Source organism: Panthera pardus, unplaced genomic scaffold, assembly GCF_024362965.1.
Source record: "Panthera pardus isolate Hobbes unplaced genomic scaffold, ASM2436296v1 HiC_scaffold_2, whole genome shotgun sequence".
Lineage (NCBI taxonomy): Eukaryota > Metazoa > Chordata > Mammalia > Carnivora > Felidae > Panthera > Panthera pardus.
This window is the reverse complement of record NW_026526765.1, coordinates 45,476,424-45,500,488: the sequence shown is the minus strand read 5'-3', so window position 1 is coordinate 45,500,488 and position 24,065 is coordinate 45,476,424. Positions and strand designations below refer to the sequence as shown.

The 24,065-nt window shown below is 43.6% G+C and overlaps 1 protein-coding gene across 2 annotated transcripts in view; it reads right to left on the bottom strand.

Moving 5' to 3' along the window:
• GRIA1 (glutamate ionotropic receptor AMPA type subunit 1) overlaps positions 1–17,259 on the bottom strand; it is a 305,276-nt gene extending 288,017 nt beyond the window's left edge. The window contains exons 1-2 of one of the 2 annotated variants that reach the window (XM_053907050.1): positions 16,827–17,259; positions 13,671–13,808 (exon numbers count right to left, since the gene is read on the bottom strand). In XM_053907050.1, coding sequence (XP_053763025.1) covers positions 13,671–13,808; positions 16,827–16,908 — 220 coding nt within the window. In that variant the 5' untranslated portion in view covers positions 16,909–17,259. The remainder of the gene's footprint in view (positions 1–13,670; positions 13,809–16,826) is intronic. The other variant, XM_019464484.2, reaches the window with a different exon arrangement.
• Between the last annotated feature and the right edge of the window lie 6,806 nt (positions 17,260–24,065).

Here is a 24,065-nt window from a genome sequence, read left to right as displayed (position 1 = left end):
TGTTCAGGGCCCCTCGTTCTCCACTGCCTAGACCAAGATTCTCAATCTAACTTACCCATTGTGGCTGGTTTTTCACATTTCACAGGGTATCATACTCCTGTCTAGGTGGTCCATTTTTTTAAATGTTTATTTATTTGTTTTGAGGAAGAGAGAGAGCATGTGTGCACGCATGCATGTGAGCAGGGGCGGGGCAGAGAGAGGGAGAGAGAGAGAGAGAGAGGGAAGCAGAGAGAATCCCAAGCAAGCTCTGCACTGTCAGCATGGAGACCGACATGGGGCTTGATCTCACGAACTGTGAGATTGCTTTGTGAGATCAGGCCCCGAGCCAAAATCAAGAGTCAGATGCTCAACCGACTAAGCCACCCAGGCACCCCTGGCAGGCTCATTTCTAACTTTAATATTTGAGCTCAAATATCACCTCCCTAGAAAGGCCTTCCTTGACCACTTAAAATAGTGTTGTCTTCTACCATAGTGATTTGTCACCACATTCTATCTTCTTTATAACCATAGTAACAATTTCTATTATTTTTTATTTATTAATGTATTTATTGTCTACCTCCCTATAGAACATATGCCCTGTGGAAAGGAGGATCATTATCTATCATTTTCCAGTGTTCCCTCAGTGACTAGTAAAATGTGGAACATATAGTGGTTGCTTGTATTGGTCAGATATTGCTGTATAACAAACCATCCCCAAATTTAGTGGTAGATAACAATAAGCATTTATTGTCATCTTCCAGGTCTGCAGGTCAGCCAGGACAGCTCTGCTTCAGTCATTCGTATGTAGGTTGACTGCAGCACCTCTGGTTTGTTTGTTTGTTTGTTTGTTTGTTTGTTTGTTTTTTGTGGGTTTTTTTTTTCTTTGTATTTCTCTTTCTTCTGGGACCAGCAGACTCTCTGAGGCATGTTTTCTTCTTGGCTTCTGCTTGAAACATACCTAACAATATTCCAGTTGCAAAAGCAAGTCATATGACCAAACATAACATTAATGGAACAGGAAGATACACTCTTCCCAAGGAGTTTGGGGGAAGAGATGAATAATTACCAAATAATAATCAAATCTACCACAATATTTCATAAGTATCAATAATTGAATAGGTGAGGGCATTCCTCATCTAGATCAGTTAACGTCTCTAGTTAAGCAAACCAGCTTCCAGTCCTTATAATCCTATAATCCTGTCTCATCAGTATTAGTTTTAGAATTTCAGTCCGATGTGAATCCATGACCTGGCAGAAAAGAACCATACCACCCTGTTCTCCTTGAACAGAAACTAACTTAAGAACTCTGCCTGTTTAACAGAGGTTAAAACCTCCTTCATTTCATCCTGGCTCACTCTGTCCCCCTCTTCAGGCATAGGGAAGCCTTCACTCCTGCCAAAAACTAGGAGAGATGGAACCAATTAGAAGAACCTACCATCTGGTGGTGTGGGCTCATCAGGTTTGCAGCCAGGATTCCAACTGGGACTGTTAAAGAGTTTGTGCACAATAGCTTGAGTGTCTGAGTAGAGCAGGAAATGTCTTAGTCACTGGGAGAGAGTATAGGTGCCTCAAAATCACCAGATATCTTAAGGCTGACAGCTCCAACATTCTGTCAAAGAGAAGTCTGAAAAGACCACCCCTAGCCATGTGGGTGGACAAACTTCTAAAAATTGTTCCATGAACACAGGTTTGTTCCTGGCTGAAATGGGATTATCAAAGTCTTCTCAGTTTTGACTTACTTATGAATCTGCCTGCGTTTCAAACCTTTTGCCTACACTGACTTATGATCTTGCCTACCCCACCAGAATCCCTTGTATCCTCTTCTCTCTCTTTTCTTTTTAATGTTTATTTATGTATTTTGAGAAAGGGGGAGGGAAGAGGAGGAGAAAGAGAGAGAATTCCAAGCAGGTTCTGAGCTGTCAGCAAAAAGCCCAAAGTGAGGCTTGATCCCACAAACCATGAGATTATAACCTGAACTGAAATCAAGAGTCAGATGCTTAACCAATTGAGTCATACAAATATATATATATATATATATATATATATATATATATACACACACACACATATATTTAGTATCTGAGAATAGAGCCAATGTAGTGAAAAGCTAAGACTGAAAATCCAGACGGTATATCTCAGTCCTCATAACATTATTCAAGCCCCTGAATCTACCTGCACATGAAGTCAAAACTATTCAGTTGGTTAAGTTTCTGTCACTTGCTACCAAGAGAGTCCTGACTGCTCAGTGCCCAAATGGGGTTGCCCCTTTTCTCTATAAGCAATAATCTCTTAAGCTAAGGACACTGGCCCACATGTTTAGCCCAGTCTTGTGGCCTGAGTCATAAGTGAAAAGACATGCTTTTAGATATAGCACTGTTGCATATCTGGACCCTGGGTAAACTTAGCCTCCTTAAGATTTCAAATTTCCCCATCTACAAAATATATTCATTCATAGATAATGACCACCCTCATAGGAAAACACTAAAGACTAATTAGTCGCATTGTACTCGTGGTACATTCATGTTAATAGATAAGAAGCTTAGTTAATTATATTACCGTGCATTTCCCTAGCTCTTCTGATTTTTCAAAGCTCTTTCATATAAGTAATGACATTTGCCTCTTCTAATAACCCTGAGAATCTGGTATTATAACCCCATATTATACATCTGGAAACTATGCTGGGCACAGAGATATCTCAAGGTCATATAGTAAGTCAATTCCAACACTGAACAAATTATTTCAATTCCTGTATACACTAATTATTCTATTAAATCTCATTGGAAATTGTCCTACTGGTCTATAATGCTCTTAAAATCGGAATAATATATACAAATGATTAAACTTTTATTGGGATGATCATCATAGCACTGTTTGTAGGAAAATATTTGGAAATAAACTAGATATTCAATAAAAGGAGACAAATTAAATAAATTGTACATATGTACAACAGGCTTTTAGGAAGACATTAAAAATAAATGTGTAATATTCATGGAGCGCCTGGGTGGCTCAGTCAGTTAAGTGTCCAACTCTTGGTTTCGGCTCAGGTCATGATCTTGGGGTTTTGTGGGTTCAAGTGCTGCATCAGGTTCTGTGCTGATAGTGCGGAGCCTGCTTGGGATTCTCTCTCTCCCTCTCTCTCTCTGTCCCTCCCCTGCTTATGCTGTCTCTGTCTCTCTCAAAAATAAATAAACTTAAAAAAATGTGTAATATTCAAAGTAACATATGTAACACTGGGCAAAAAAAAAAATCATACTTATTTTTGAGAGAGAGAGAGACAGAGCACGAGCAAGGGAGGGGCAGAGAGAGAGGGAGACACAGAATCTGAAGCAGGCTCCAGGCTCTGAGCTGTCAGCACAGAGCCCAATGTGGAGCTCGAACCCAAGAACTGTGAGATCATGACCTGAGCCAAAGTTGGATGCTTAACTGACTGAGCCATCCAGGCACCCTTCTAAATCTATTAACTTTAAATTGATATGTTCAGAAAAAAGATGGGAAGTTTATCCTTAGTAATCTAATTACACAAATTTTATTTTGTTTGGTGTCTATGTCCCCATGGTTTCCTATGATACACGTATTACTTCTGTACAGAAATTAAATGCTATTCTTTTATTATTTTTTTAAACATTTTTTAAAAATTTATTTTTGAGAGACAGAAAGAGACAGAGTGTGACTGGGGGAGGGGCAGAGAGAGAGGGAGACACAGAATCTGAAGTGGGCTCCAGGTTCTGAGCTGTCAGCACAGAGCCGGACGCAGGAGGTCATGAGGTCATGACCTGAGGTCCAGGACCTCCCGGGACTACGAGGTCATGACCTGAGCTGAAGTCAGAGGTTCGCTCAACTGAGGAGCCACCCAGGTGCCTCTAAATCCTATTCTTAAAATGTTCATTTCCATCCTAGAGATTCTACATAATGAACACACAGAAACAGGCTTAACCATTGGGTGTCAATTTCATTAGCCTACAACTGCCTCATTAACCCCAATTTTGCCCCCATCCTCTGAGATCTGGACCTCCCATAACCTTAGGCTTCTGTGTGCTCTTTGGACAGCAAGCTGGGACACACCAAAGTCACAAGAGCAGTCAGGGTGGAAAGAGATTTCCAGTATCTTCAGCACAATGCACACCTTGACTGCAGCTGGCACAGAGGAGCACAGGCCACCTGAAAGTGCAGGGGACTGTGTGACAAAAGCCATAAGCTCCAATAGCAGGGGAGCTGAGCTGCTGCTACAGGAAGGAAACTACAGGGTGTACAAGAGCAGCAGCACAGCAGTCAGTGGACTGAAGAAAGCCCTCCCAGACTGCAGATGTCTAGGGATGGAACCAGAAACACACAAGCTAATGCCCTCTCCCATTCCCTCTGAGAGCTCAGTTTTCTCATCTGAGGAAAGGGGAGATTAAAAGCACCTGCCTCATGGCATTGTATTGAGTGGAAAGTTGATTTGAAATCAACTGTCATTTGTTCCTTCTCATAATAACCACATATGATTGGTACAGTTATTTCCTTCATCTGAAGGAAACTGAAGTTCAAAAAAAAAAAAAAAAAAAGAATTGAATTGTCCAAGCCATACAAGGCATCAATGCCACAGCCAGGCCTTGAACCGGAAATCCTTTATAGACAGTAGAGTCTTGCACCTTATTTAGAACCCTTACTGACAATAGTCCAGGAGGAGCAGGGCTGAGCTTCTGATTTGACTTACAACTGGTTTTCACCCCTATCACTGTGTTCTAACAGCACAGTTATAACAGCCTTCCACAGGAATTTACAACACGGCCTATTGGAACTCTCAAAACTCATAATATCAGAACACTACTCCCGTGAAAGGCAATAATTCAGGTTTACTCTCATCCCTGCCCCTGATGTTATATAATATACAGCTATTCATTCATTCATTCATTCATTCATTCATTCCCTCATTCATTCATTCATTCATTCAACTAGCATCACTGAACACTATTCTGTGGTAGACACTGCAATGAGAAGCTAAAGAAAATGTGGCCATAGTTTCCAAGTTGCTTAGACCAGTTGGTCAGATAAGATAAAGATCTAGGTGACTAAAACCCAGGGCTAAGTATGACAGCTTAGGGAAGGTACCAAGGGCCAAGAGTCAGAGGAGGATATGACCATGGGAAAGCAAGGAAGGTGATATAAAGGCTAGGACTGACCATAAGGACAGAATATCAAAGGGGAACATGGAAGGAATGAACAGTTTCTAGGTACAAGTGGAGGAAACGGCAAGGAGGTGTCCAGTTTGACTGCAGACCAAAGTAGTGTAGTGTGGACTTTTCTGCTGATGAAATTAAGTAGGGACTCCAGATGAGTCCTTGCCTCCATGCACAGGCCTACCAGCCGTGTGCTGGACCAGCCTTCAGTCCCCATGAGAACACCCATGGGCACAACACGGAGCCCATGTGACAACTAACCCCTACACCCAGTCATCGGCTTCCGCTGCCCCCCAGTGTCTGTCCCTCTGCCCAGCTGCCAGACTTCATCCCAAACTGGCAACAAGAGTAAAGGCACAGAGGTCATTTCTACATACGCAGAAAGTCTTCAGGGAACATGAAAGTGGCAAAGTGCTCTCAAGCATCTGAATCCTGGTGAGAAAGCAGAAATCTGACCACGACACTTCTCTGCTTAAAACCTTTAGTGGGTTTCCCATGGCTCTTGGGTTAAAGATCAAAATCTGTAATGGGGCCCCACAAGGCCCAGCCCTTGCCATCCTTTCCAGCCTTATGCTCTCCTCACCCCTCACGTCCTCCCCACCAGGCCTCTGTCCAGGAGGCTTCTAGAATAGGCCTCCTATTCCCAGCACCACATCACTAAAAACCCTTCAGTTCTTAGCTCAAAACCTATTCATCCCTCTGCCCAGAGTTGATTCCTTTGTAATATGCTTTCACTGAACCATGGCCCTTTTTTTCACATCTTTGTCACAACCTATCATGATATACTCATCTGTACAATTCTTTGATACCTACATCTCTCACTAGCTGGTAAGCTCCGTGAGCACAGGGCTGCCTTCTGTTTTTGTTCACATTAGTAAGCCCTCCGTAAACACTTGTTGAATATTGAATGAATGTACCTGAGGCTCATGGGAGGCTCAGTACCCCTGCACTGGCATACAAAATGTAGCCTGCATGTGTAACTTGGTGGGGGCAAAGTTCAGAGTTTTCCTTAGATTCTCAATCAATCTAGTGGCTGATACAAGAGAGTCTTCTCTAAATAGTTTATCCCTGAGTCTTCTATACACTTTCACCATAGAAATACAGCCCTAGAAGGACTCTTAGAAATCATATGAGCTTTATGTTACATATTCATTTTTAAATGTTTATTTATTTTGAGAGAGAAAGCATGAGCAGGGAAGGAGCAGAGAGAGGGAAGAGAATCCCAAGCAGGCTCCAAGCTCAGCTCAAAGCCTGACGTGGGGCTCGATCGCATGAATCACAAGATGTGACCTGAGCTGAAATCAAGAGTTGGATGCTTAACCAACTGAGCTAACCAGGCACCCCTGAGCTTTATTTTCTAAATGAGCTGTATTTTCTATTTAATTTAAGTTAATTTATTTATTTTCAATATGAAATTTATCATCAAGTTGGTTTCCATACAACACCCAGTGCAATGAGCTATATTTTCTAAATGAGGATGGGGGCAGTGCTTGTTCAAAGTCACACACATGCATGTTTCCAGAAGTTAGTCCAGAATTTGAACCCATGTCTTCAAATCTCAATTCACATACTTTTCACTGCCTCAAACCTGGTGTGTGTGTGTGTGTGTGTGTGTGTGTGTGCGTGTGCGTGCGCACATGCACGCGCATGACAGAGAGACAGAGAGAGAACTTCTTCTTTATATCAGGTTTTCTGTGCATGCCTATTTCCTCTATAAGAAGCTGCGCCCCTTCAGGGGAGAATCAATGCCTAATGCATTTTATTTTCCTCAATTCCTACTATAATGTCTTACATTGGCAAATGGATTTTATCTGTTGCATCAACTTCAGCTCTGACCAATTTGTAGTAGCTGCCTGTAATGCTATGGTGAGAAAGAATAAAAAAAAAAAAAGAAAGAATTTAAGGCCATGTCTACACTCAGTGGGAAAGAATTCTGAATCAGTAAATTCTGTCTTCTAGGGTCTGGAAGGGGGTAGTAATGGTACATGTGCTCCATAGAAGGCAATAATAATAGAGTTTTGAATGAATGAACAAATGAATGAATCTTAACCATTGATCTTGACCATCTGAGTGGAGAACAGCAATCTGGCTGATTTCAGCCGTCTTCAACCTAGTCAGAGGAAGTAGTGTTCACAAAGTCGGCACCAAAAAGCTTATGATTAGCAATATTAGAAAAGAATCAAAAGTGAAAACGCAGATACATGTTGATTCCTGCATGTCTTAAAGGGAAGGCATACAGGAAAATGGAGAAGCCACAGTCAGATTTGTAACATCAACCAGACAAATGCAGACATCGGCCGTTTAACTGAGCACAGAGGGGATGCAGGAGGCAAACTCTGAACTCTCCACCTCCTCAAAACAAACACATGCCCCACCCTTCAGTGCCTGCTCAACCTCCGCAGAGGAATCTTCCTTATTGCCCACAGCCACTTTCTGCCTCAGAAACCTTAGCTCTTAACCCCCAATCATAAACTTCACCGTGGCACTTTTTGCGTTGGACTCTTTCACTGCTAGTTTTCTTTTCTGTGTCCCTATGTGTCTTGAAAGGGGGAAAGCTCACTGAGTTTTGGAGTCTCCAAAGCTGACTTCAAATACTAGGTCAGCCCTTCTCCACCGCAGAATATGGGGAAGACACTCTTGCCCAGTCTCAATAGCATCATCTACAAATTAGGGATAATAACTTTCTAGGATTGTCCGAAAACTCAAAGACAACATAGGTGAAGTATCTGTCACATGGTACATCTTTGAAATAACCTTTTTCTATCTCAGGGGCGCCTGGGTGGCTCAGCTGGTTAAGCATCTGACTTTCGCTCGGGTCATGATCTCGCTGTCCGTGAGTTCAAGGCCTGTGTCGGGCTCTGGGCTGACAGCTCAGAGCCTGGAGCCTGCTTTGGATTCTGTGTCTCCCTCTATCTCTCCCCACCCCCCACACTCGCACTCTGTCTCTCTCTCTCTCAAAAGTAAATAAACATTAAAAAAAATTTTTTTTAACTTTGTCTATCTCAGCACCAGCCCTCCATTCTTTTAATTATTACTACATACAGGTTTTGTTTAGAGCAGAATTCACATATCTTTTGTGTCCTCTATTACTAGTTATAGAGTGAAGAACAGAAATTATTTGAATGAAACAATGAAATGACAGGTGCTGAAGGATATAAATTATACATGAGCACCTCAGCTTGCCCACAGGCCTCGGCAAGCAGCATAATTTTGTTACAGTGCTTTATGTACAACAGGGAGTGGTGAGGACTTTGGTAAACGTGAGAGTTTATGCCTTATACTTAAGTTGGACAGCACTTCTCAGCTCTAGACCATAGAAGCTGAGAAGGAATGTAGGTCTGGGGTTACCCAATGGTCTAAATTTTTTAGAGAAGACAGAAATCTGGATTTTTATACCACATTTTAAAGAACACTATGAAGGTCATTCAAAACAACTCAATTGACTATCAGTCTACAATTCTAAAAATGAGGAGGGACCCTTAGGCAAGAGTTAAGATGCTGTCCGTCTACTACCCATGCCTAAAGTCTGGTTAGATCCCCTGTGGGCTTCATGAATGGGTCTATAAAAGAGGGAAACCTACCATAATTAGGCAACTAGCCCCCACCTGCTTGCCATTCAGGCTCTCAGCATCTTTATGCTATATGATTCCCTGACTCCTAGAGACACTTGTTCATTTGTGTCAGAGGTACAGACCTTTGCCAGGTGTTCTCAGCAACATCAAACAATAGATATTTGTGATCTTTCTGGACAGTGATTCACATTCTGGTGTTACAGCTGATCTATAAACACATATCAAGGCAAGAATGCAGGACAAACCAACTGGGGCATAAAAACAATGCCTCCAGGAGCCAACTAGGTAAATAAAATGAGACAAACGGGCTGGTTGGGAAAGAAACCATCTAGATGGATGGTGGGAATACTCCCACCTCAATCCCAGCAAATTGGAGTTACATAGATGTGAGATCTAATACTGCCACATCGTTTAAAATTTCAAAGAGCCTAAGATACCCAAATTTTGATGTGAAATTCCATGATTCTTTTTTTTTTAATGGTTATTTATTTTTGAGACAGAGAGAGACAGAGCATGAGCAGGGGAGGGGCAGAGAGAGAGGGAGACACGGAATCCGAAGCAGGCTCCAGGCTCCGAGCTGTCAGCCCAGAGCCCAAGGTGGGGCTCGAACTCATGGACTGAGAGATCATGACCCGAGCCGAAGTCGGACGCTCCACCGACTGAGCCACCCATGTGCCCCGAAATTCCATGATTCTTAAATATTGTGCTGAACCTAGCTTATGGATGCCATTTGGGGTCCCTTCTGCAGTATTTGAGAAATGGCACATGAGAGGCCCAGCCTGGAATATCTCAAGAGGACAGAACAAGAGAGTAACAAAGTCAAGTATCCTCTTTACTCTTGCACATGTCATTCCCTCTGCCCAGAACACACTTGCCTCATCCCTTTCTTGCCCTCTCACCTTGTCTTCCTGGAAAGCTTCTATGTATCATTGAGACTCGCTTCCACCACCACTGTCTGAGAGGCCACCCCCACCCTTTAAGGCATCTCAGACACTTCCCACAAATTGCTGCTCCAAAACAACAGTACATTTTAATTTTCTCTTTACAGGACAGCCAGCCTCACGAGGGATAACGTCCTACAGCGCAAGGAACATGTCTTACTGTTGTCTGCAATTTCAGTGCTTAACACCATGTCTGGGTCTGATTAGGGACTCAAAAATGCTTGCTAAGGGAACGGAGGGCTTTTTAGATTCAAGAATTGCTCAAAGTGTGATTCCCATACTAACTACTACGGAGCCCACCGCCCAGGGCCAGCTCTGGAATATTCTTACTCAAGAAGTCTAAGAATCCACCCCTAAGTCTTGCTTTAAATAAGCTGTCTGGGTGAATTTTATATGCACTGAAGTTTGAGGTCCTCCTGGCTAAACTGTAACCGTAACTGTAAGGAAAGAGGCTGCGTCTTCTTTGTTGGCCATTATATTCCCAGCACCTGGTACAGCATTTGGCACGAAATAAGCATTGAGCATTTGTATATGGAGGGAACGAACGGATGCATGAGTGAAAACTTAAGGATTAAGTTATAACTGCTCCTCACACCTTCAGTGGAAATCCCTATCAGTATCTCTCATCTGCCCATTTATTTATACTTACCACAAAGGCACCAAGATAAGCTGAATATCTGGTCAATAATGACTATCACTATGGACAGTCTCCTCAACACATACCCCTCCAGGCTTGGAAGAATGTAAGGCCTTTGCCGATTCAATGACTTTATCCCTGAAGGATTGCAGACAAGCAAAGCAAGGAAACTTGATTACAAAGAAGACACAAACCTCTCATCTTAGCTACTGGGATTAGTAATACTCCTCTTCCATCTTCCCTGCATCCGCTACCCTACAACCACCACTGTTCCTTTTTGATCCTCTCTTGCCAACACATCCAGCGGGCATAGTTCCTGTTATACTTCCTCTCCCTTCCCTTCTCCACCCTCTGGTGGAGGGATAATGAATAGCAAAATGGGCAGGAAAAAAATCAAATGACAGCAAAAATTATGAATAGCAAACATTTAGTTTGTTTTCTGGAGGTAATTAGACAGTTAATTTAAGGTAACTACTAGTCCAGATTTCCAAATAGCACATGAAATTAAATCTGAATAAAATGTTTTTCTTGGTTTTCCATAAATGATTAGTTAATGCAGCCCACCTAAAACCGATCTACTCCCTTTGATGTTTTTTACTCAATTCAAATTGGGGCAGATGTACCATTTTCCCAGACCAATGGACCATAGGGAACATAGCCCCAAAATGTTTCCTAGCCTCATATAAAAACTAACAGAGAATCCTCCAGGCAGGCTGGGAATTACAATGCCACCATTGCCACCCAAATTGCCCAGTACTGGCTCTGATCTTGGAGCTAAAGAGAAAAAAAATAAAGATCTAAGCACAAGATAACATTACTGCTTCTTAGACAATTTCCACAGCAGCATTCCCCACTGGACTATAAGCTACTTGAAAGCAAGAGCCTTTTATCATCTCAGTTTTCCCAGGGTCCATCTCAATTCGTAGCATTGAAAAAACATTTAAAGAAAGACCAAATTAATAGAAACCTGTGCACTGGTATATGGCAGGAATCAAGTTCAAGAACCAAGATCCATTCACTCCAGATTTACTAACTACAATGGGTAACACTGTCTGTATCATATTTCAATCTCCCCAATAAATGGCCAACAGCCCTATTACAGATCAAGTCTTAGGTAGCTAACTATACAGAAACACCACCTTTTGCCTCAGAACATTTCCTCCTTTTTTTTTTTTTTTTTTTTTTTTTTTTTTTGTCTTTTATAATTTGTCCTGTCAGTCAACATCTCTCAACACCAGGACAGCAGTTAACATCTCATTCCACCAAGTTCTGCTGTGGACAATTCTCAGCAGTGTGAGTGAATATACATGTCAGCCATTTATTTTTCCTGATTCCTTAAGCAAGTAATCCTTCCTGAGTAATGGACCCCTTTGAGAGTATGACAAAAGCTTTGGAGTATGACAAAAGCTATGGAGCCTCTCCTCAGTAAATAAATTAGCATATGCATATAAATGCAAACTATTATGCATAATTATAGGTTGTTTTTAGATACGTTCATGCCCACATCCAAATCCTCCTTTCAAAGACCTACTCTAAGCCATAGTAAAAGGAATGGGAGGTTATTTGAAAACCAGATACCTATTCAAGGTGATTCTAGCTTTCCGGGGAGATGGTGTCACCGAACTACGATTCAACAATTAAACTCCAGCTCTTTTTTAAGGGTGGTAAGTAACACAGTAGACAAGATTTTCAACCTCAGCATTATCAAAATGCAGAATTGCTATTTTATTTACTCAATGGGTCACTCTGGTGTAAAATCATAGCTATATTTTGAAGCACTATAAGATTTCCTCCTTAAGTGCTTTATCAAGCAACTGCCTTAGAAGTCTCTGAAACACCCTTTTGCTTCTTGAGTAATCTAAGCATAACTGATCAGGCTACCATAAGGATCAGTGTATCTATCACAGTGCCAGGAACACGGACCTTGGGGTCACAAGACCACCATTTATTTCTTGGGCAACGCTGGGAAAGTTATATAACTTGGTGCAGCCTCAGTTTTCTAAAAAGAAGATAACATAGTGCCCCCTAAGGCACCTGTGAGGATTAAATGAACTAACACATGAAAATTAGTGTACTGCAAGGGCCATAGTGATGCTCAATGAATGATAATAAATGCCAATAAAATTGTCTATAAAATACTTATAGTTCTTAACATATAGTAAATCTTCTATAAATGGAATCTGGAATAATTCTTGGAATTTGAATTAACATTATCTTATGAGTGGTCTTAAGGACAGCAAGAATTCCAAATTCTCAATATGAGCTTTCAAGGCACAATGCACATTCAGTTTAAATCATTGAGAGTCCTCCATGAGGGAATGTGGGAAAGAGTTGAAGGAAATAGGATCTATGTGTTTGACTATCCATAGTTCCATAGAAGATCCTCCATAGGATCTATGTGTTTGAGTATCCATAGTTCCATAGAAGATCCTCCATAGGATCTATGTATTTGACTATTCATAGCTCCGTAGAAGTCACCAACTCCATAGTGGCACACAAAACCTACAGTGCCAATTTAATCCAGTTTTGGGTCTCCAGTTGTTCTTGCCCATTCAGCTCACACCTCCATGCCATAAATCCCTACTTGAGCTTAATCCCTGGAGGGAAAATGTCTCTGCTGATTCATTTTTATGCTTCTCTCTGTCTTCAAATGGCAATCGGGCAACCACACAATCTCCTTTTCAGTCCTAGTTGTCAGAAAAACTCAAAATGGCCTTTGTTGCCCACATTTTTTTAATGCATTCAACTCATATGTCAGAGACTTCTCTCTTCCTTCTCTTTCTTGAGGTCACCTCTGTTCTGTTTTATGCTCAGAGGCCATCCAACAAACTATGCCTTAAGCAGGCAATCACTTAAAAGCATTTTGGAAATAGTCAAGGCACCAATTTTAAAATAGTTATTGGTCGTTTACCAAAATGGGAAACCAGATATACAACTTGTCATATACCCTTTCTAATCAAGCTACAGGTAACATTTTCTCTTTTTAACTTATGCACAGGAAAGGCTTAAGCATTTTAAACCACATTTTCCAAGTTCGAATCTTTAATTCTACACCTCTCATAAGTTTCTTATGTGTGAAGCTCTCTCAACTGAACAAGAAAACCTCTGCAAGGTAGGGAAGATGCAGTCAACCCAAGCTCCGATTGTGCTGGCATTTAAAGTTAGCTGACAGTGAGAAAGCAGACCCATTTTCTAAAGCATTCCAGGATCTAAAATACCAACTGATGGAATCGCTCAAAAGGCCCCGTTTTCTTGGAGGGCTTTCTCTTAGGAAGACGAATGACAACTCAAGTGGTTTTTGTGACACCGCCACCTACTCACAGGCCCTCCTTTCATTGGCTAATCGCAGAAAGAAATGTCAGAAATAGAAGCAATTACTTACATCTATAGGTCATCTCAAAGCTGTCGCTGATGTTCACAATATCAATCTGGGGGAGCAGCTTTGGGGGCTCTGTGAGTTGTGACAAAGCAAATCTAAAAGCGGCATGTTCCTGTGACTGCTGGTTTGGAAATAATCCCCCTAAGAGGAAAGAAAAGGCAACATAGCATCTGGGATAAAGATGGGTTTAATCCCCCAAGAGCCCACCCCAGATGGGCCCTTTTCTTCTCCCCGTGCCAAACCCACTAGTTGTAGCCTTTAGTCATGGGGATATGAGTTCAAATAGACTCAGCTAGACTTTGAGGCTTAAACTTCCACTGATGAGCTTTTATGTGCCAAGGCCTCTAACATCTATCACTCTGCCCAAACATCTGATTGTTTGCTCCTCAACCCAGATCAGGTCAGAGAAAACGGGAGAACTACATTTCTCGTTCTCCTCCCTTGGGTGACCATCTGGGTGGCCTAAGCTCTTCTGTGCATGTGAACTCTCACTGTGTCTCATGTTCCCTGTATTGGACCCGTTTCTCATTACAGAGCCTTACAGGCAACAAATGTTGCAGGGTGAAATCTAGTTCTGGGACTCTGTGGGCTTCTCCAGCACTCTAACCTTTTGCTTTGACACTTTTGGTCTTTGACCTAGCAAGACCTGCATACAGTTTAAGTATTCTATGGCCTCTAAGGTTTATTATTCATTTCCTCTGAAAACCCTGGACTTCTACAAAGAGTATTTTGCTTCTTCTTTGACACTCATGATCCTAGCTACCTAGGAATGGCTTGTTACATAAGAGATTGCCATTGTGTATATTTGCATGGTAGAACCTTGGACTTCAAAGACGTGGGGGCTTAAGAACGTCAAGAGGGTACAAAGAATATTCTATTCTAGTAAAAAGCACAACAAAGGTGCCTGTTGAGGCTCTTGTTCCAAGAAGCAAGAGCACATGCCCTTACCTTTGTATTTACTGTGGACATGTAAATGAATTAAGCTCCATTTCTATAAACTGGAATCAGCTATTTTCAGAGACTAAACTATAATGAATATTTACATAGAAGTTTATCTCAGCTTCCACAGGAATCACAGCCCCGGCGTAATGTACTTATAACTTCGTCTACAGTGGGTACGTGTTTGTTTTTGAGAACCAATAAATGGGTTGTAAGGCTTTTATTAGAGATCGTACAAGTAGAATCAAGTACTACCTGATGGCGGTGATATTTTCAGCATTTGTTCTGCAATGTAATGTTTTAACCTTTTATTTGAGAACAAATCATGGTCTTATCAGTTGAACAAATAAGTTGAGGTTAAATATAATGAAAAATCTACAGAGATACATGGGCAAACATATCATATGCATGTACACAAAACACCTCTGTGCATTTATCCCCACAGTGATATATACAAATACATTTGGAGAAAGCAAGTCCACAAATCTCAAGGCAAGCGTTTACAATCAGCAAACTATGGGCAATACGTAGGTACCAACATAAACAATGCTACACATAAGAGCAAGTGATTTACACATGTTCATATGCCTCCATTTTAAGGAGTGAAAACAAAAAACTCCTTCTAGATTTTGATGCCTCACCCTCCCTCCCCCCAGATGACCACACCCCAAACACATTCCTGCCCCCTTCCTCCTCCTCTGTAATGAATGAAAGAGGCGGTGGGGTGGGGAGGTAGGCGGCTACAGACTGGGCTGCAAGAGAAGTGTCTCAGGAGGCAGGAAGTTTTGTTTTGCGTGTAAGGTGTAAGGCACTAACACATATACACAGACACACTTCAGGATGTAGCTTAACAGGTGTCAGGAAACAAAGCAAGTTACTCCATGGCTGTTCCAGCCACCCTTGGAGCCAGCATGCTGGAGAGGCCAGAAGAGACTGCTACAGCAGCACATGAGTGCCCAGCAAAACAGGACCTGCAAAACCACCACCACCAGCCGCCCCCCCCCACACACACACACACAAACACACACTCACACAAAGAACACAAACTACCAGTCACAGGAACTTTCCCTGGTGGAGCTATGTCCCTATCAGGGGAGAGAAAACAGAACCCAAGCCAACCAAGATGCCTCCCAGCAAAGCAGCTTGCTCCATTCCGGGACACATCCAGCACTGAAAGGCTGGTCACACTGAAGCCCCGAGCCCTTGTGGACACGCATTGTTATCGGTGTCATTGCTCTCATTTGTTTTGCTTTCACCCATTATTGTGAGGGGGAGCAATATCTACCAGCTGTTCCACAAATACAAGGAGGGTGAGGGGTCCTTTAGGAACGCAACAACCAGGAAGGGAAATGGGGAACAAAAAGGCATGCAGCATGTTGAAACCTGCCTCCAAGTTGAGAGGATAAGAGCCTAGTGACAGGGAGAGCTAAGCGGAGGGAAGGGAACTATGTGTACGTGTGTTTGTGTGTGTGTAAAAGGTAGACAATGTCTGTGGATGGAAAATCTAAGAGGAGGGGGCAATGGAAGGAAGAAAGGAAGTTCCACGATCGGAGGAGTGGGGACCACCAGCCCAGCATGGCAGACAGCAGACAGAAGGCAGCTGGGGGAGTCCAGAGCAGGAATAAAAGCCCCCTGGACTTTGAGTGGGGTCTTTTGGCATTATTTCAGCTGCTGCAATAAACCCAGCACCCTTCACTCCTTCTTTCATAGGGTCTCTTTCCCCTCCCCCAGCCAAGAAATAACCATCCCCTCGGTCATTTAAATACATATATGCATATTTAATAGCTAATCACACAGAAATACACCACACATATTTATATAAATGAATGAAATCAGGCATCATCTATGAAGCAATGGAGTGCACTCCTTTAAACACCCACTACCCTTTTGCTGGCTACAGCCTGAATTTTCTTTCCTTCAAAGCAGTGGTTCCTCCATTTCACATGCTCATGCATAGAGTGTGAGTGGTGTGTGTGGACCTGTGTTTGTGTGTGTGTGTGTGTGTGTGTGCACACTTCCCACTGCCCCTCATCTGATCCAGAGAAGCCCCCTCCCCTGCTGGTGGTCCAAGTCTAGCTTCCATTATCACCCAGCTTTCTAACCAAGCACAATCTGTAGCGAGAAGGGGGGGACACAGGGACACAGACAACACCCCCACCCCACCAAAAAAAACCTTGCCAGACCCAGAAAGTCCCTCCCCAGGCTGCCCCTCTCACTCACCGATCTGGATGTTGTTGGGGAAATTGGCACCTACTACCGCGCCTAGGAAACCGGTGCAGAAGAAGGCAAAAATGTGCTGCATATTCCTTTTTGCATTGGCGAAAAAGAAGCCCAGGTCCAGTCATAGATTTGGTATTTCCCCCCCTTCCCTTGATTCCTCTCTCTGTTCTGCCTGTTCTTTTCCTCCTGCAGTTCCTGCCTTCCTTGCTTGCTTCCTTCTTTCCTTCTGGGAGGTTTGTCTGTTTCCCTTTGGAATCCGAGCACTTAAACGGCAGCGTTAACACCAACTGACAGCCAGATTAACTGAGCACGGAAGAGAAGCCCGTCCTCATGCTGGCGGAGCGCTGGCTCGCTCCCCCTCTCCTCTCCTCTCTCCTCTCACAGCCTGCCTCTCTCTCTCCCTCCCTTTCTCTCGCTCTCCCCCTCACACTCACACAGGCAGCAGGCTCAGTGCTAATACCCACCGAGTTTCACAGCTGACCTCCTCTCCCTCCCACCCCCAGTCTCCCAGTCCTCACCTTCTCCTCCTTTCTGTGTGTGCGGTTAGGTGGGGGGGAGGGGGGTATGATACAGGGTGCCTGGTCCTGAAAGGGACAACCCAATCCCCCTTGCCCCCCTTTCCCCTCCCCCGCCTCCCCCAGCTCTCTCTGCCCCCTCCCTCAGGTCCCAGTCAAGCAGATGCTACTGGAAATGTGGGTTCAGCTGTAAGTCAGTAGGTGGCAGGGGGTCCCCACAATAGTCCTCGATCCACCCGCTGCTTGATCTAGGTCACTTTTTCTAGGAGCGCACGGGCTGTGCTGGATATATCTCCTGCACTCCACTGGCCCAATTATTCCTACAACTAATTCCTGAGGGGGAAGACCCTAGAAATCCCTCCTAGGAGCTTTAAAGGAAAGTAAAGCCTTTTCCTTCCTAATGGGAGGAATGACAGAAAGGCTAACCAGAGGGTCTGGAATGATTGACGGATGCCTTGACTTGGACATTTGGCAGTCCCTGTCTGCTTTTACAGGCCAAATTGGTGGTCCCTTCTGAATCCCAGGCATTTAAAATGGGCCCCCTTCCCACTTTCCCCGCATGCCACAGGAGTCTATAGCATCAGAATTGTGTGGGTGTACAATAAAGGCTAAGGATACTTAGAGCAATTACATGAGTCATTTTGCAGGGATTCTAACTGAGAAGATTCAGGCTTCTTTCAGTTATCTCTGGATGCTGGTCATGCCCAATGTGAACTAGAACTCTGCAGACCCTCCTGGCCTGGAGCTTCCACTGAAATAACCTGTAGAGAGAACAACTGTGTTCACAGAAATCGCGTGGGTTGCAAAGTGACAGTCACTAACCGCCACAGAGCACTTTGCAGTTTCTGAAGCAACTTCACGGTGTTTCCTCACTCTCTCCTCACGCCAGCCCTGTGAAGTGGCCACCACCCTTGTCTTACGGATGAAAAACCTGAGGCTCTAGGGACTCAATCATAAAAATACAGACCTACAAAGATGGAGTCTGGACCCTCAGGACCAACATATGGTCCAACCTGTGAACTTGAATGTTCTAGGCAATACCAATTGACCCACAACCCTGGTCAGAACTCCTGCCCAACAGATGATACCATAGGAAAAAGAAAGTCCACCCTTCCACAGCTGGAAAGAAGAACAGACATGATTTGGCTTTGGCATTTGACTAGGCCATTTTATCTCCAAACTCCTCACTTCCTTCACCAAGATTGCTCAGTTATGCACACTAACATGGCAGCTATGAGGGCTGGGATTTGCAAGAAGTATCTGACCATGTTCAATGGAGCTCCTAAACTAGGGACAAATTGGAGGTCAGATGCTTTATAATCACCTATGCACTTCCACATATATTAATTAGCTCAAGTGACTTTTAGAGCTAGTGTTTATTCATTTACCACGTGCCAGGTACCACGCGAGGCAATGTGCACACATCACTTACTTGTGCCATAGCACCTGTGGTAAATAATCTCACCCCCATTTTATAGATAAAGAAACTGAGACCTAATAATTTACCCAAGTTTCCACTACTAACAAGGGAGAGGTTGGGGATTTGAACACAGGAAACTCTACCATGAGACCCAAGGTCTTAACCCTCAGGTTCTAATGGCAGAAATGATGGGGCAAGGACATTCTAGAGGCAGTGTAAGAATCAGCTTGAGAAGGTGAGAGAACAGATCAGGAAAGACCACCTCTAATGTCCCTGCCAACATTAGGAGTCTATGATACAATGATTCCATCTTATAATTTCTTCATTTGCATTTTTTTGTCTCTTTCTATTTTGAATGGTACCTGGGGATATTTCAAGTTCTCTGAGCTTTGTGCCTGGTAATAATAATAATTAGGCTGTCACTGAAAGCTTCACACTTTTCTGTCACCTTTCAGAGGAAGATCTCAAAGTCCTTTACAAGGATTAATTAGCGAAACCTCAACGCCTACCTGTAATAGTTAAGATTTGTTTTGCTTACTTTGGGGGAAGGGGGCTTGAAGGAGTCAAAGCCATGCATTTTCTAAGATCATTAGAAATCATATAGTCAGACGGGTTTTCCCAAAATATAGATTTAACCATGTCATTGCCCTCCTCAAATATGGTCAATGGCTCCCCTTGGCCTATTAAATACATAGTTGTTCAATGATTAAATAAACACGGAGCTTAATATTTCAAACTTGGGCATTTAGGTCAAATTACGCTTAGGTTCAACTGTTTATCTTTGAAATTCTCTTCAAATATTGATGGAGAATCTACTCGGTAGCAGACAGGGTGTCAGGGGCTGGGGGACATGGAAAGGAATACGACACAGTTTCCTCCTCCAGGCCGGTGAATGTAGCAGAAGAGGAAGATAGACTGATCCTGCCATCTGTCATCCAAAGCAGATCATGACACGTGCTCTAATAGAGTTGTAAACACAACTCTGGGGGGGCAAAGAAGGAAGCAACCAATACATCTGTCCATGGGGAGCCAGCAAGGCTTCAAAAGGCAGAAAGTGAGGGCCGGGGAAGACATCCAATCCGAGGGAAGTGCATCAGCACGGGCTGGCGGCCGGAGAGGACACTGTGTACTCCAGAAGCCCTGCATCTGTGGTGCAGGCAGGGAAGAAAGAGTAGAGAACATGAAGCAGAGAAGTCACAGTCAATATTTGGAAGCCCCTGAATTCCTGGCAGGCAATGGAGAGCAAGGGGACATCTTGAGTACGATAGTTATATGACCAGGAGCGTACATGAGAAGGAAGCAACTGGCCTCTCGTGGAAGGTGATTTCCTCATTTCTTAAGACTCAAAAGTTGGGACTACACACCATACTTTGCCTCAATAACCTGTTCTGATGTCATCCTTCATTAGTTCATCATGCAGTCCCTCTCATTAGTTCCCGGTTCTATTTGCCACCGCCAGTATCAGTCTTGGAAGGCTTGACTGTTCATAGGCTACCGTGACTGAGAGCAACCAAACCCCGTACAAATTTGTCACATAGTGTGATTTACATACACTTGTACATCCATCATCTCATTTCACTCCCCCGCAAAACCCACAAGGACTGGAATTAGAACCTACTTTTACAGATGAATTAGGACTCAGAGTGCTTGGATGCTTAGCTTAAGACAATGGTTCTCACCTGGCAGTGATTTTTCTCCCCCAAGAGGGTATCAGGCACATGTCTGGAGTCATGTTTGGTTCTCATAACTGGGGAGGCGCTGCTGGCATCTTGCCAGTAGAGGCCAGGGATGCTGCTAAACATCCTACAATGCATAGGACAGCCCCCCACAACAAAGAATTATCTGGTCCAAAATATCAATAATGCTGAGATTGAAACACGCTTCTTAAGGAGACAGAGCAAATGGCACATCTGAGACTAGACACCAGGGCTCCGATCCTAGCCTCTCTCTTCATTATATTACATCGAAGAAAGATTAGATTAATCTTCTCTAAAGACTTTTCACACTTTAAAATAGGACACCTGAAAATGAATGTTCCTTAAAGTCCAAATGGATGTACCTAACGGAGGGGCTCCAGGCAGTTGACAGGCCAGTGGCAAAGCCTTCTAATGCTTCTCTGTGCCCCAGAGATGGCATGGCGCCCACTCCCGAGATCATTCTGACCTATCGCAGTTCATGTTTTTGGCATACTTTTTTTTTTTTTTAACACTTACTCATTTTTGAGAGACAGAGAGAGAGAATCAGTGAAGGAGACACAGAATCTGAAGTAGGCTCCAGGCTCTGAGCTGTCAGCACAGAACCCAACGTGGGGCTTGAACCCACAGACCTTGAAATCATGACCTGAGCTAAAGTCAGACGCTTAACTGACTGAGCCACCCAGGTGCTCCTTTGGCATTCTTTAAGTTCCATTACCATATAGTCAGAAATAACCTAAGATATATATATATATATATATATATATATATATATATATATATATATATATATAAATTTTTTTTTTTTTTCCCTTAACAAATTATAGAGAATGGCATTGGTCACGGATTGAAAATACAAATGCCTCTTTGGGCCAAGCAAGAAAATGAACAAATTGAGCCAAGCTGGTGAGAGGGCAATGAGGACAAAGACAACTAGAAGGTATAAAATATTTCAAAAGGCAGTTGCGGGCCCTTGATGACAGCCAATTGTTGGAAGGAACCAGAGGCCTGATGTGGCCTAATAGTCTGATTTTTTTTTTTTTCCCAAGAGAAAGCAGAAATAAGGATTTTGTGTTTTTTTAAACACCAAGTGTACCTTCCCTGCACAGGATACAAAAACGCAGGGGGTGTACAGAGGGAAGTGTCTCTCAGCTTGAGCTGGCCCACGGGCCACAGAGTGCCAGTTCTGGGTCAGTGGAAGGTGAGACTCAAGGGTCCAACTTGGGGGATAAGTCCATGTCATCTCTGGGCCTTTGTTCCCCCCTCTGTAAAGTGACGAGACTAGATTAGGTGATGGCTATAGACTGTTGTGGCTCTGACCCTGTGAGTCCATTTGAGGGCGGGGACCCAGTGAGAAAGGAAACTGATGAGGTATGGATCTGGGAGGGCCTGTGCTCTCCCACTGTGAGTGACCAGGGCCATCAGCAGGTTCCTTCCCCTCCCCTGGGCTCGCATCTCAATCTGTAAAATGTGGGGGTTGTACCAAGGTCTCTTCTGGCTCCAACGTCTTAGGCTTCTAGTGCAAAACAATTCAAGGGTGGGGGGAAGCCATCAAATTTATGATCTGAGAACAGATCGCTGACAGCTAACAAATTGGCAAAAACGCAATCAGAGAGAAGCTGCCTCTGTGGCTTTTATAAAGGCCCTGTTTTAAAAGATGTAGAAGAAAATAATAATGATAATATTTTTCATGTTTTTAGCACAATTCCTACAGAAAGCTCCCAAAATACTCCACAGACTGTGTGTGGTGAGAACACCACCCCAAAGAATGTAATTACCCAGCCTGGAGTTCTGCCAGGTTTAACAGCATTTTCTTTCTTTTTTTCTTCTTTCAGTCTTCCCTCCCCTTCTCAAACAAATGACAGCATTTTCATAAGCCCTCAGCATTACTAGGTAATTAGGGAGCAGTGCAAGTTCTGGAAAATACCCTGGGGCAGGATCAATGCCTGGGAAAAAAAAAAAAAAAGGTCTATTCCAGGGGGAAGATCCTACGCAGGAGCCTTACTGGTAGAAATCGGAGGCACCACTGACTTCCTCTGGATCAGCAGTGCCTTCAGAAGGGTGGCCTGGGCAATGCTCACAAGAGCGGCTGTCCAGCGCACCGCCCTCCCCACGGCTTTGCGGGGGGGTGGGGGAGGGGGGCCCTGGTCTACAGGCAAGACAGCAGGACTCTCAGTGCACCCTCGATGAATGCATGATTTTGGATGAGGTAGCCCACCCCTTTGTCTCGGTGTCTTGTCTGTGACATGGGGTTGACAAGAGGCCTACTTCATGAGGCTCGCATGAGGATTAATAATGTGCCGGATGCCAAGGGTCTGGCAAAGCTACAAGCACACAGTAAGGACTTTGCCAGCTATTATTGCAGGAAGTGGGAAATGTGATTGTTCTCGCCTAGTGGTTGGAGTTCAGGTGCGTCCTGGCACCTGAGGCCTTCCACGTGGCTCCCATCTGCTTCTGAAATCTTCTCCTATAGCTCAGGTGGCCAGTCTTCCCTTAACCCTATGTCACTTCCCCATACCCTGAGAACATCTGTCTATCAGGGACACACAAACTGCTGATTCTACCTCCCGCAACCTGCTCTTCCCCCTCATTCCTCCCATCTCCCTAAATGACACCTTCACTCCCCTGGTCATCAAGCCAAGGACTCCACATCCAACCCATCAGCAAACTTTATGGGCCGGGCTTTCAAAATACAGGCTGAATCTACCCCTTCCCACCACCTCCCCATCCGCCCCGCCTCGCCTCTCATCTGATCATGGCAATCTTTACCAACACTTGTTTCTACTCCTTCTCTACCTCCCCCACCCTGCTAACCACCATGGCAACATAATTTGTTCGCTGTACAGAAGCCAGAGTGAAACTTTTAAAAACAGAAGTCAGATTTTGTCACTCCCCAGCTCTAAAATATCCAGAAGCTTCACATCATTCTTAGGATAAAATCCAAAATCTCGCTAGTGGCTGCCTCTTCAACCCCATGTGCTATATTCTTCTTCCCTTGCTCACTCTACTCCAATCACATTAGCCTTCTCATTGTTCCTTGGATGCACTAAACACCATTTGTCTCAGGACCTTTGCACTTGCCCTTATTTCCACGTGGAAAGCTCCTCTAATAGAGCTGTACACTGCTTCCTCTCTCGTTTTCTACAGGCTTCTGTTCAAAAGTTTCTTATTTATCTGAAACAGAATCCCTGCCCCCTGCCATGATTTTTGTTTCCCTTACTCTACTTCATTTTTCTTGGCAGTGCTTATCCTACCTACACACACCATATACTTATATGACCCATTATTAGAATGTATCTTTCTCACTCCAGTGCTTAGGATGGTCTCCAATACAAAGTGAGTTCTCCATAACTTGGTGAATGAATGAACGCATGGTCTTTATCCTCCCCTAAAATATGCTTGCTTTTCTTTGTCACCTTCTGATCTTTTCAGACCCCATTCGTTACCCATCTTCCCCACAATGCCCTGCCACACCTATTTGGCCTCCCCGAAAATCAGTTACTGATCACTTATTGCTTTTAACGGATAATTTAACTTAGCCTCTCCCACTTGATTTTCAGCCCCTTGGAGCACATGAGTCATGCCTATGATATAATGAGAGTTAATTATT